At 44.0% G+C, this 12,869-nt stretch overlaps 1 protein-coding gene across 1 annotated transcript in view; it reads right to left on the bottom strand.

Moving 5' to 3' along the window:
* Positions 1-12,869, bottom strand: part of LOC126191338 (cytochrome P450 6k1-like) — a 43,375-nt gene that overhangs the window by 14,634 nt on the left and 15,872 nt on the right. Inside the window, exons 2-3 of the mRNA XM_049932172.1 lie at positions 9,165-10,064; positions 6,536-6,772 (exon numbers count right to left, since the gene is read on the bottom strand). Coding sequence (XP_049788129.1) covers positions 6,536-6,772; positions 9,165-10,056 — 1,129 coding nt within the window. The 5' untranslated portion in view covers positions 10,057-10,064. The remainder of the gene's footprint in view (positions 1-6,535; positions 6,773-9,164; positions 10,065-12,869) is intronic.

Here is a 12,869-nt window from a genome sequence, read left to right on the forward strand (position 1 = left end):
TAGCCGAGGATTCGAAGACGGTTACGCAGAGGAAATAGCTGAAACTTTAAAAACATTCCTAAGACCCCGATTTCAAGAAAATTTTGTAAAATATGTTTATCCGTTTTCAAAATACTAATGTTCAGATTTACCCTTCTTCTACACGAAAAATACGGTGTGATGCGAAATCTAAATAATAAATAACCATAGGAAATTGCTGAAATGTTAACGGTATGTTCTCTATGCATCTATCTAGAAGAGCCATCTCCCCGTTTTCAGACCTCTTTATGTGTTATCGAGAAACACCAAAAAACTTATAATTTTGGTGCCGAAAACTTTGCCGTGGATTCCGAGACGGCTATGCACAGCAAAGGGCTCCAATTTTTACAACGGATTCTTAAGATCCTGATCCTGAACAACCTTGTAAACTTCCTTCATATCTTTATCCGTTTCCGAGGTACAGAGGTTCAAAATTACCCTACTTTCACATGTCAGATACGCACCTAAAATCGGTTGTGAGATGAAAACGTGGTTTACAAAGTGACGTAGCACTGATAAATACGCTGCAAAGTGTCTCCGTTATCATCTGGAAACGCTATGTTGTACTACAGACGTACCTGTAAAACAATTTTCACGTAAAATCCGACTGAGCTATAAAATAAGTTTTGTATTATTTCAATTTTACATCTACATCTACATTTATACTCTGCAAGCCACCCAACGGTGTGTGGCGGAGGGCACTTTACGTGCCACTGTCATTACCTCCCTTTCCTGTTCCAGTCGCGTATGGTTCGCGGGAAGAACGACTGTCTGAAAGCCTCCGTGCCGTGTCTCTCTAATTTTACATTCGTGACCTCCTCGGGAGGTATAAGTAGGGGGAAGCAATATATTCGATATCTCATCCAGAAACACACCCTCTCGAAACCTGGCGAGCAAACTACACCGCGATGCAGAGCGCCTCTCTTGCAGAGTCTGCCACTTGAGTTTGCTAAACATCTCCGTAACGCTATCACGGTTACCAAATAACCCTGTGACGAAACGCGCCGCTCTTCTTTGGAGCTTCTCTATCTCCTCCGTCAACCCGACCTGGTACGGATCCCACACTGATGAGCAATACTCAAGTATAGGTCGAACGAGTGTTTTGTAAGCCACCTCCTTTGTTGATGGACTACATTTTCTAAGGACTCTCCCAATGGCTCTCAACCTGGTACCCGCTTTACCAACAATTACTATTATATGATCATTCCACTTCAAATCGTTCCGCACGTAATCTCCTAGATATTTTACAGAAGTAACTGCTACCAGTGTTTGTTCCGCTATCATATAATCATACAATAAAGGATCCTTCTTTCTATGTATTCGCAATACCTTACATTTGTCTATGTTAAGGGTCAGTTGCCACTCCCTGCACCAAGTGCCTATCCGCTGCAGATCTTCCTGTATTTCGCTACAATTTTCTAATGCTGCAACTTCTCTGTATACTACAGCATCATCCGCGAAAAGCCGCATGGAACTTCCGACACTATCTACTAGGTCATTTGTAACACTCCCCTGTGGCACGCCAGAGGTTACTTTAACGTCTGTAGGCGTCTCTCCATTGATAACAACATGCTGTGTTCTGTTTGCTAAAAACTCTTCAATCCAGCCGCACAGCTGGTCTGATATTCCGTAGGCTCTTACTTTGTTTATCAGGCGACAGTGCGGAACTGTATCGAACGCCTTCCGGAAGTCAAGAAAAATAGCATCTACCTGGGAGCCTGTATCTAATATTTTCTGGGTCTCATGAACAAATAGAGCGAGTTGGGTCTCACACGATCGCTGTTTCCGGAATCCATGTTGATTCCTACAGAGTAGATTCTGGGTTTCCAAAAACGACATGATACTCGAGCAAAAAACATGTTCTAAAATTCTACAACAGATCGACGTCAGAGATATAGGTCTATAGTTTTGCGCATCTGCTCGACGACCCTTCTTGAAGACTGGGACTACCTGTGCTCTTTTCCAATCATTTGGAACCTTACGTTCCTCTAGAGACTTGCGGTAGACGGCTGTTAGGAGGGTGGCAAGTTCTTTCGCGTACTCTGTGTAGAATCGAATTGGTATCCCGTCAGGTCCAGTGGACTTTCCTCTGTTGAGTGATTCCAGTTGCTTTTCTATTCCTTGGACACTTATTTCGATGTCAGCCATTTTTTCGTTTGTGCGAGGATTTAGAGAAGGAACTGCAGTGCGGTCTTCCTCTGTGAAACAGCTCTGGAAAAAGGTGTTTGTATTTCAGCTTTACGCGTGTCATCCTCTGTTTCATTGCCATCATCATCCCGGAGTGTCTGGATATGCTGTTTCGAGCCACTTACTGATTTAACGTAAGACCAGAACTTCCTAGGATTTTCTGTCAAGTCGGTACATAGAATTTTACTTTCGAATTCATTGAACGCTTCACGCATAGCCCTCCTTACGCTAACTTCGACATCGTTTAGCTTCTGTTTGTCTGAGAGGTTTTGGCTGCGTTTAAACTCGGAGTGAAGCTCTCATTGCTTTCGCAGTAGTTTCCTAACTTTGTTGTTGAACCACGGTGGGTTTTTCCCGTCCCTCACAGTTTTACTCGGCACGTACCCGTCTAAAACGCATTTTACGATTGCCTTGAACTTTTTCCATAAAAACTGAACATTGTCAGTGTCGGAACAGAAATTTTCGTTTTGATCTGTTAGGTAGTCTGAAATCTGCCTTCTATTGCTCTTGCTAAACAGATAAACCTTCCTCCCTTTTTTTATATTCCTATTAACTTCCATATTCAGGGATGCTGCAACGGCCTTGTGATCACTGATTCCCTGATCTGCACTTACAAAGTCAAAAAGTTCGGGTCTTTTTGTTATCAGTAGGTCCAAGATGTTATCTCCGTTCTCTGTTTAATTGCTCGAGGTAATTTTCGGATAGTGCACTCAGTATAATGTCCCTACCACCCGTCCTAAACATCTGAGTGCCCCAGTCTATATCTGGTAAATTGAAATCTCCACCTAAGACTATAACATGCTGAGAAAATTTATGTGAAATGTATTCCAAATTTTTTCTCAGTTGTCCTGCCACTAATGCTGCTAAGTCGGGAGGTCGGTAAAGGAAGCCAATTATTAACCTAGCTCGGTTGTTGAGTGTAACCCCAACCCATAATAATTCACAGGAACTATCCACTTCTACTTCACTACAGGATAAACTACTACTAAAAGCGACAAACACGCCACCACCGGTTGCATGCAATCTATCCTTTCTAAACACCGTCTGTGCCTTCGTCAAAAATTCGGTAGAATTTATCTCTGGCTTCAGCAAGTTTTCTGTACCTATAACGATTTCAGCTTCGGTGCTTTCTGTCAGCCCTTGAAGTTCCGGTACTTTACCAATGCAGCTTCGACAGTTTACAATTACAATACTGATTGCTGCTTGGTCACCGCATGTCCTGACTTTGTCCCACACCCTTTGAGGCTGTTGCCCTTTCTGTACTTGCCCAAGGCCATCTAACCTAAAAAACCGCCCAGTCCACGACACACAACCCCTGCTACCCGTGTAGCCGCTTGCTGCGTGTAGTGGTCTCCTGACCTATCCAGCGGAACCCGAAACCCCACCACCCTATGGCGCAAGTCGAGGAATCTGCAGCCCACACGGTCGCAGAACCGTCTCAGCCTCTGATTCAGACCCTCCACTCGGGTCTGTACCAAAGGACCGCAGTCAGTCCTGTCGACGATGCTGCAGATGGTGAGCTCTGCTTTCATCCCGCTAGTGAGACTGGCAGTCTTCACCAAATCAGATAGCCGCCGGAAGCCAGAGAGGATGTCCTCCGATTCATAGCGACACTCATCAGTAGTGCCGACATGAGCGATCACCTGCAGATGGCCGCACCCTGTACCCTTCATGGCATCCAGAAGGACCCTTTCCACATCTGGAATGCCTCCCCCCGGTATGCACACGGAGTGCACATTGGTTCCCTTCCCCTCTCTTGCTGACGTTGGAGCTCCCAACTACCAGTAAGCTCACCCTCTGCGACCGCCCGGATCTTCAGACTGAGGGGCAACCTCTGGAACAGGACAAGCAGCCATGTCCGGCCGAAGATCAGTATCAGCCGGAGACAGAGCCTGAAACCGGTTCGTCAGACAAACTGGAGAGGCCTTCAGTTCAGCACTCCGGAATGTCTTTCGCCCCCTGCCATACCTCGAGACGACCTCCCACTATACCACAGGTGGGGGATCAGCCTCAATGTGGGCAGTATCCCGGGCAGCCACAGTCGTAGTCCGTTCGGGGGATGCGTGGGATGAGCTGGCCATCCCCGACAGTGCTGCCCATTGGCAACAGCCTCAAGCTGTGTGACCGAAGCCAACACTGCCTGAAGCTGGGAGCGAAGGGATGCCAACTCAGCCTGCATCCGAACACAGCAGTTGCAGTCCCTATCCATGCTAAAAACTGTTGTGCAAAGAACGTCTGAAGTAATCTACAGAGAGCACAAACAATTCGACACAAATTTTAAACGGTTATTAAAATACAAGATTGCCTAGTAAATGCAGTAATGCTGCTACTTGCGCACTGCTGACACACTGCTCGGCGACGGAAGGAGACTACGTGATTTTACACTGTTCAGGTACTAAAACGCGATGCTACAACTCTCAAATACTATAATACGCCCGAAATTTATAAATTAAACAATGCAAGTACCAAAAATACGCAAAGGAATTAAGAATTAAACTATGTAGCAAATAAGTGAGCTAAGAGTATACGACTTGCTGCTGGCAGCTGCTTATCCAACGGCGGCAGGGAGCACACTGTCTAAATTTTACTGCCCAGTACATTTCGTTTCTTATGACTAACATGCTCCTGCTGCAGCAGGGGAAAGAAGGGAACCAGCTGAAAAATGCTCCTACTGGAGCATACATAGTAATGTGGATAAGTTCCTGTTTATTTCAAAGACTGACTTAAATGTGGGGTACCAGCTGCCTCGTTCTATCTTCCTCAGCACCTTTAAAAAAAATTCCAAAATATTTAGCATGCTAACATACTCGCATTTTCTTATGCTGAGAGAAAAGAAGACAGTGGTAATGGTGACAGTGACGGAACAATTCTAGGAAAAGAGTAAGGGAGAAAGTGCCTGGGAGAAGGAATGAAGAGAAAGAGGAATGTGAAGTGGGTGAGAGCAAGTGATAGTGAGAAACAGAATATATGACTCTGACAACGAGTAACAGAGAGATAGTGACGGTGAGAAGACACAGCATCAATAGGAAGGAAGGAATGAGATAGTAGCAGTAAGAGAGAGCAAGAGGGAGACAGTGGCAGAGAGAGGAGACTTCAGTAGTAAGACAGAAGAAGAAGTGGCTGTAATTTTGATACAGGAGAAACAAAGAGATATTGACAATGAGTTGGGCTGAATAAGTGATTGAGAAAGAGCAACTGTGAGTGGATGGGTAATAGAGACAATAGTGATGGACTAGTGGGTGTGAGTGAATTAGAGGTAGGAGAGCTTCTGGGAGTTTGAGGTGAGTTGAACATTAAAAAAGCATGAATATGTTCGAACGCCAAAATTTTTGGAAAGTTTTTAAAGGTGCTTAGGAAGATAGAACAAGACTGTCGGAAGCTCACTTTTCAGTCTGTCTTTTAAACAAACAGGAACATACTTGCATTTTTGTGCTCCATTAGGAGCATTTTTTTGCTTGTTATTTTTTGATCATTTATGTGCAAAACCAGAGTAAATGGATTCATAAATCCGACAATTTTATTCTCTATACCAAAATAAACAACTCTATTCCTAAAAATATGCACTAACTGTTCCTTGCCCATGGATAATTAATAACAAGTTAGATTAAAGTTACGTAAAAGATCTTCTTGGAATTATAATAATATGATCAACATATTTTGGTAAGTTCTTCCCGTGCTCTTAGAGTAAACCTTCTTATACTCAGTGGTTGATAGCATGAGGGTATAAGGTGTTTTGTGGAAAAACGACTGCAAACGTACAGTTCTGAATGAATCCACAAATAAAAATGGCATATCTAAGACCCTTCTCTATGGTATTCTTCTGTGTATTTCTTTGTGTGTGTGTATGTTTGTGTGTGTGTGTGTGTGTGTGTGTGTGTGTGTGTGTGTGTTTTTACATGCGTGTGTGTGTGTGTTTGTGTGTGTGTGTGTGTGTGTGTGTGTGTGTGTGTGTATTTGTATAGAGAGTACGAAATCGCGTAGTGATAAAGGTATACCGGAAGCTATCTTAGACTTGTAGCTTCAAAAATGCGGCTTGTAAGGGTAGCTTACGATGATGTTTCAAGTAGAGGTTAGTGAACTGTGGTCTTCTTCATTTCTGAGAATATTTTGGCCTTATCTGTGGTACAGGTTTGCACTGCCGCAGTAGATTACTTTGCTTCACATTGTTGTATATGGATACCATTAAGTACCCAAACGGCGGACAAATAGACAACTATGTGTTTGATATGTTGTTAGGAAACTGCGTTCTCCACCTTAATGGCTCTTAATGTATTCAGCATCGAATTTTAATTACTATAATACACGAAAAAATCAAAATCGTACAACGTACCGTTCACCACCTTTTCCAGGTATGGCATCTGGGTCATTATGTCTTCATACGTCACATCACCTTTTGTCTTCTTCATCACGTCATCAATTTCGTCTTGTAGTTTCTTCTGGATATCAGGGTGTCTAGCGAGCTCGTACAGACAGAAGCTTACAGTGCCGGAGGAAGTTTCGAACCCACCGAGGAAGAACCCCCACGCCTGTGCTGCCATCTCCTTGGTCGTCAGGATCCCGTTCTCTTCTGCCAAGGATAAAATATGTTTGTAAGCAGTCAGTTGCGTTGTATGACAAATGAGATTGATGAATTATCATCTTACAGTGATTCATGGAAAAATACACTCTAAACATTTCTCACTGATTGTTGTAGACGGGGGGAAGGTGCTCTTTCAAGATGCACTTTTATTATAAAGAAGTGAAATATCAACAAAAACTGCAGAAACCTTGACTCTGACACATACTAAATGCGTAATATGGAGAAAGTAGTACACAGACTTAAAGAAAATTCGTGCTGGTTTATACTGCATGTTTAAAACGGAGTGTCTTACAAATTGTTACAGTAGGCGATGTTGGTGGAAACTAAAAAACAAAAATCCTATAAAAATACGTCAGGAAACCAATAATTGTGTCGTGGATGATTTTCATTGCTAATTTCTTACTGGTTGTGTTTGTCTCTGTACTTGCTCCTCTGACGGTGATGGTGGTGTTGATCACAGCCAGTTTACAGTTCGGACAGTGACTGAATATTATCATGGTAGCTGTGTGTGGGGAGGTGCAATTAGGCAAGGTTTCATGGAAGCGAAGCAGCAGATTCACTATAATTTCAATGTGTGAGTAGCAGCTGTGGCCGGCCGAAGTGGCCGAGCGGTTCTAGGTGCTACAGTCTGGAACCGCGAGACCGCTACGTTCGCAGGTTCGAATCCTGCCTCGGGCATGGATGTGTGTGATGTCCGTAGGTTAGTTAGGTTTAAGTACGAGGGGACTGATGACCTCAGAAGTTAAGTACCGTAGTGCTCAGAGCCATTTGGGCCATTTAAGCAGCTGTGGGTGACAGCCTAACAGAGCCACAGTGTTAGAAGGCATAGTAAAAGCTTTATTCAATTTATTCGAGATGTGATTCTCTATCGCACGTTAATGGAGATCGTTAGCCTTGCAAAAAGACAACGAATGTTGTGCACGATGGGGTAGCACCACATTTCATACTCTTCGTACGACATTACATAACACAATCGTTTAATTAGTAATGTATTGGTCGAGAATGTACATCATCACGGTTGCCCACCTCACCTGTTTTTAACCGCTTCGTTTAAAGGCTTTGGTGTGCTTCACAATCATCGACAACGAAACACGTTACAAGAGCATCTGTCTCAAACGTGTGAGTGAATCCAAGCACTGTCACGTGAGCTAGCACAAGTTAGTGATTCTTCGTAAAAGATGGCTGAAGGGTGGGAAGAATTAACAGTGAGCACTTTGGCATCTTCTGTAGTTTCAACGGACAGATGGCTACAGTAGAACAGAATGATCTGTATCTCAACGAGTTTTTATTTAATGTTAGACGCATGTAACCTGTTTTTATAGTTTCGGCAAGTACTGTCTCCCGTAGCAATAAAGAAATTTTTAAAACGACCCTTGTTTGATATTCTTCATCATTTCCTTTCGTTTGCTGTCTCTCTAATAAGATATCAGTAAAAAATTTAAATAGCGTTCACGATCTCAAATGGTGAGCTATACGTCGATTCTCAAAATCTAATACACACCTTCCCTAATGGAGAGGCATGAAGAAAACAATTTCTTGCTCTCGTCTTTTAAACTAACTACGTTGTCTCGTTTATATGAAGGTCAGGTGTGTCTACTCCCTTTTCGACTAATGTAGATTAACCCTTTACATTAGTAATACAAACACAAAGCTGTATGCCATATCAACTCATTGCTATCACTTTCCGTGTCATATTTATAATCAAAACAACTGATACAAAAGCCGCTTAAATTTCATCTAAACATAGCCACTGGATCACACAGTGATAATAATTCCTATGTGCACTACATATATCTCCACCTCCTGGCATACACAATGCACGGGCTGAGAGGGAATGACCTCTCCAGCGAGTGGTGCAACTGGGTTCTCAGTGTTCAGCCAGTCAATAGTTAACCATCATAGGTGGGGCTGCGATGGAGCAGCAGGGAGATGTCAAATTGTTTTCCAATGTTTCGTCATGAAAACGGTACTGTTAAAGATTCAAACAGACGATGTACCACTTATGATGCAGATGACAAAATAAAGACAATATTTTAGTAGTAATATTGTTCGTAACGTATGAATTACTGGTAGACCACCAGCTTTCAGAAACTGTTACTACCCCAAACTATTGTCATTTTTTAGAGAGTGATATGCAATTAAATTCTTTTAACTTACAACTTCTATACCTAGAGCGACAATGATCGTAGTTTTAGATGAACACTGTGGTGTGTGGTAATCAACGACATTAAGTACCATGGTATTAAGTGATATCTTTATTGCCTCTCTTGCGGAGGCGAGAGGAATAATGGTATCTTAATGCAGAAGTATTTAAGGACGATAGTCTGGACGATTTGATAATTATATATTTAAAGTTTTAAAAACAATTTTCAAGACTTACGTTCAGAATTCTTATGTCCAGAGACTGAGAAGCTGTCATCGATGTATCCGTTGTTCTTCAACTGAACCATCAACTGTATGAAGTCCTTCCTAATGACTCCTGTCCCCTCTCGGTGTCTCACTGTGTCCTTGACGATCTGTGTGAAGTACTCGGTGATGTCCTTTGGAACGAGGGGTATAGGTAACAGGGTGCGCAGTTTGGGATTAGCGAGTGCCACACCCAAAGACAGGAAGGTACGCAACGAAGGCTTGAAGAAGCGCCGTCCCCACTGTCGGAACTCAGCGTTGGGGTTGTGCTGGCTGTCTACATCGATGCCGAAGGCGCAGGAAGCGATGGCGTCAGTGGAGTAGCGGGCAAGCATCTCGCGGACTTCCACAACGCTGCCCACAGGTGTGACGTCAACCAGAGTGCGTGCACAGTCGCGCACTATGCCGAACATGGCGCGCATTTTTCCAGAGGTGAACGTGGGGGACAGCTTCTGGCGCGATGACTTCCACTTGGTTCCCGATTGGAAGAAGAGGTGTGCTGACAGTGGGTCTGTCTTCTCGTCCACATAAACGCCCCGATCAGGAAAGTAGTTAAAATCTTTCACAAAGATCGTTTTGATCAGCTCTGGATCCCGCACAACGAGAATAGGGTTGTGTAATGAGTAAATACCGACGACATCTTTGCCTTCTGTTTCAAAATAGACGTCCCGCAGATCCTCGCCAACGCTCTTCCTCATTAGTACCGTGTTCCATGCATTTCCAAGCGGGAAAGACGGCTCCAAATACGGCAGACCTTTCTTCTTCCAGTGTGTGTAACTTATTTTAAATGTGACGTAAAGCATCGCGAAAACCGCTGACAAGAGAGCTAACATTTCGGTCACCCAAGAATCGAAGAAGATGGCCATTTTGATTCCTATAGAAACAAAAAGAAAGAATAGAACATTAGTGTCACAACATATACGAGTAACTCCTTATATGCTATGCTGCGTTGTTAAACCCCTTGTTTGGCACACTTTTGTAACAACAGGAAAGCTGACTGCAACTCACTGACAGAATGAGCGACGTTGGCTATCGTTGCCTATAGAATATTAGTGGTTGCACTGCAGTTTAGCGTACAAACATCGGAAAATGAGTACAAAACCTGTTCCTGTGAATTTTTTTTTCATTTTTTTTCACCTATGTCACCTCGATAAACTGAACTGTTATAATACTTGTTGAATGATAGGTATTGTAAGAAAAGCTAATTTGTTGAGAAATTATGCCCTTATGATGGTACAGTAGGTGAAGCAGATTCACTACATTGATTTTTGCAAGAGATTTGTGTAGAAATAAGAGAGATTCTTACATAGGTTCAATTGTCGCATGAGTCACACTGCAGGATTAGAAAGAGCGCCAGTTTGTTAGCAAACCGCTTCGAATTGGTGGTCTCCATATCGTTCAATACCGATTTGGGATAATTGTATCCTTTATCAAGTATCCACGTTTTATCAATATGAATGTTGACTATGGTCCATTAATTCTGTTTGATATAAAGTATCTGCTTTCTGCCGCACTTTAAAATGGAAGCAATTTATTCTATCCAGTTAGAAGATTCGTACATTGTTCATAATACAAAAAGTATTTCTGGTCAAGTAAACTACTATAACAAGTCCTTGCGTAGCTCAAAGGGTCTTTCGTACTTTTTTTACAAGTATTAACTCGTAGCAGTTTTATACTTGTCACTGACACCTAAACAAATTCTTGACTTTTACTTACTTTTAGTATATTTTAGACTTATCCTGCAGTCATAAGTTCATCACAGACATCACATATACTCCCTCTAGCTACGGCTGCAACAATTCTTTATTGTTCCACTGCGTTGGGAAATGGGAATTTTTGCATGAACACCACAGTAATCCAATAAAGGACTTCAGATAAGGTAGTGATGGAAAGGTACTGATGGAAATAGACTATGTTAACTGATGAGTAAATGAAAATGACAGATATGTTTATCACTGGGAAACTAAATTAAGCCATCATCAAAAATAGAAATTTTTATGCAGCATGCATAAGTTTTTGTTAACAATGGTTGATGTATTTATTTTACAGTAATGACAATCTTCATTGACTTCGCTGTATTTTTTTTTCTCTTTTGGGTATTATTCTAGTATACACTCCTGGAAATGGAAAAAAGAACACATTGACACCAGTGTGTCAGACCCACCATACTTGCTCCGGACACTGCGAGAGGGCTGTACAAGCAATGATCACACGCACGGCACAGCGGACACACCAGGAACCGCGGTGTTGGCCGTCGAATGGCGCTAGCTGCGCAGCATTTGTGCACCGCCGCCGTCACTGTCAGCCAGTTTGCCGTGGCATACGGAGCTCCATCGCAGTCTTTAACACTGGTAGCATGCCGCGACAGCGTGGACGTGAACCGTATGTGCAGTTGACGGGCTTTGAGCGAGGGCGTATAGTGGGCATGCGGGAGGCCGGGTGGACGTACCGCCGAATTGCTCAACACGTGGGGCGTGAGGTCTCCACAGTACATCGATATTGTCGCCAGTGGTCGGCGGAAGGTGCACGTGCCCGTCGACCTGGGACCGGACCGCAGCGACGCACGGATGCACGCCAAGACCGTAGGATCCTACGCAGTGCCGTAGGGGACCGCACCGCCACTTCCCAGCAAATTAGGGACACTGTTGCTCCTGGGGTATCGGCGAGGACCATTCGCAACCGTCTCCATGAAGCTGGGCTACGGTCCCGCACACCGTTAGGCCGTCTTCCGCTCACGCCCCAACATCGTGCAGCCCGCCTCCAGTGGTGTCGCGACAGGCGTGAATGGAGGGACGAATGGAGACGTGTCGTCTTCAGCGATGAGAGTCGCTTCTGCCTTGGTGCCAATGATGGTCGTATGCGTGTTTGGCGCCGTGCAGGTGAGCGCCACACTCAGGACTGCATACGACCGAGGCACACAGGGCCAACACCCGGCATCATGGCGTGGGGAGCGATCTCCTACACTGGCCGTACACCACTGGTGATCGTCGAGGGGACACTGAATAGTGTACGGTACATCCAAACCGTCATCGAACCCATCGTTCTACCATTCCTAGACCGGCAAGGGAACTTGCTGTTCCAACAGGACAATGCACGTCCGCATGTATCCCGTGCCACCCAACGTGCTCTAGAAGGTGTAAGTCAACTACCCTGGCCAGCAAGATCTCCGGATCTGTCCCCCATTGAGCATGTTTGGGACTGGATGAAGCGTCGTCTCACGCGGTCTGCACGTCCAGCACGAACGATGGTCCAACTGAGGCGCCAGGTGGAAATGGCATGGCAAGCCGTTCCACAGACTACATCCAGCATCTCTACGATCGTCTCCATGGGAGAATAGCAACCTGCATTGCTGCGAAAGGTGGATATACACTGTACTAGTGCCGACATTGTGCATGCTCTGTTGCCTGTGTCTATGTGCCTGTGGTTCTGTCAGTGTGATCATGTGATGTATCTGACCCCAGGAATGTGTCAATAAAGTTTCCCCTTCCTGGGACAATGAATTCACGGTGTTCTTATTTCAATTTCCAGGAGTGTATTTTGCATGAGAAACTTTTTGGAGTGTATAAGAACAGATTATTGTGCCAAATAGGAAAACTTTTACATATGCTGTCAGTGGCTTCATGCTGAAAATCAGTGTTTAGAGACATTTAAAAGAAACTAATGCTGTCACAGAGAGAAC

Source organism: Schistocerca cancellata, chromosome 6 (genome assembly GCF_023864275.1).
Source record: "Schistocerca cancellata isolate TAMUIC-IGC-003103 chromosome 6, iqSchCanc2.1, whole genome shotgun sequence".
Classification (NCBI taxonomy): domain Eukaryota; kingdom Metazoa; phylum Arthropoda; class Insecta; order Orthoptera; family Acrididae; genus Schistocerca; species Schistocerca cancellata.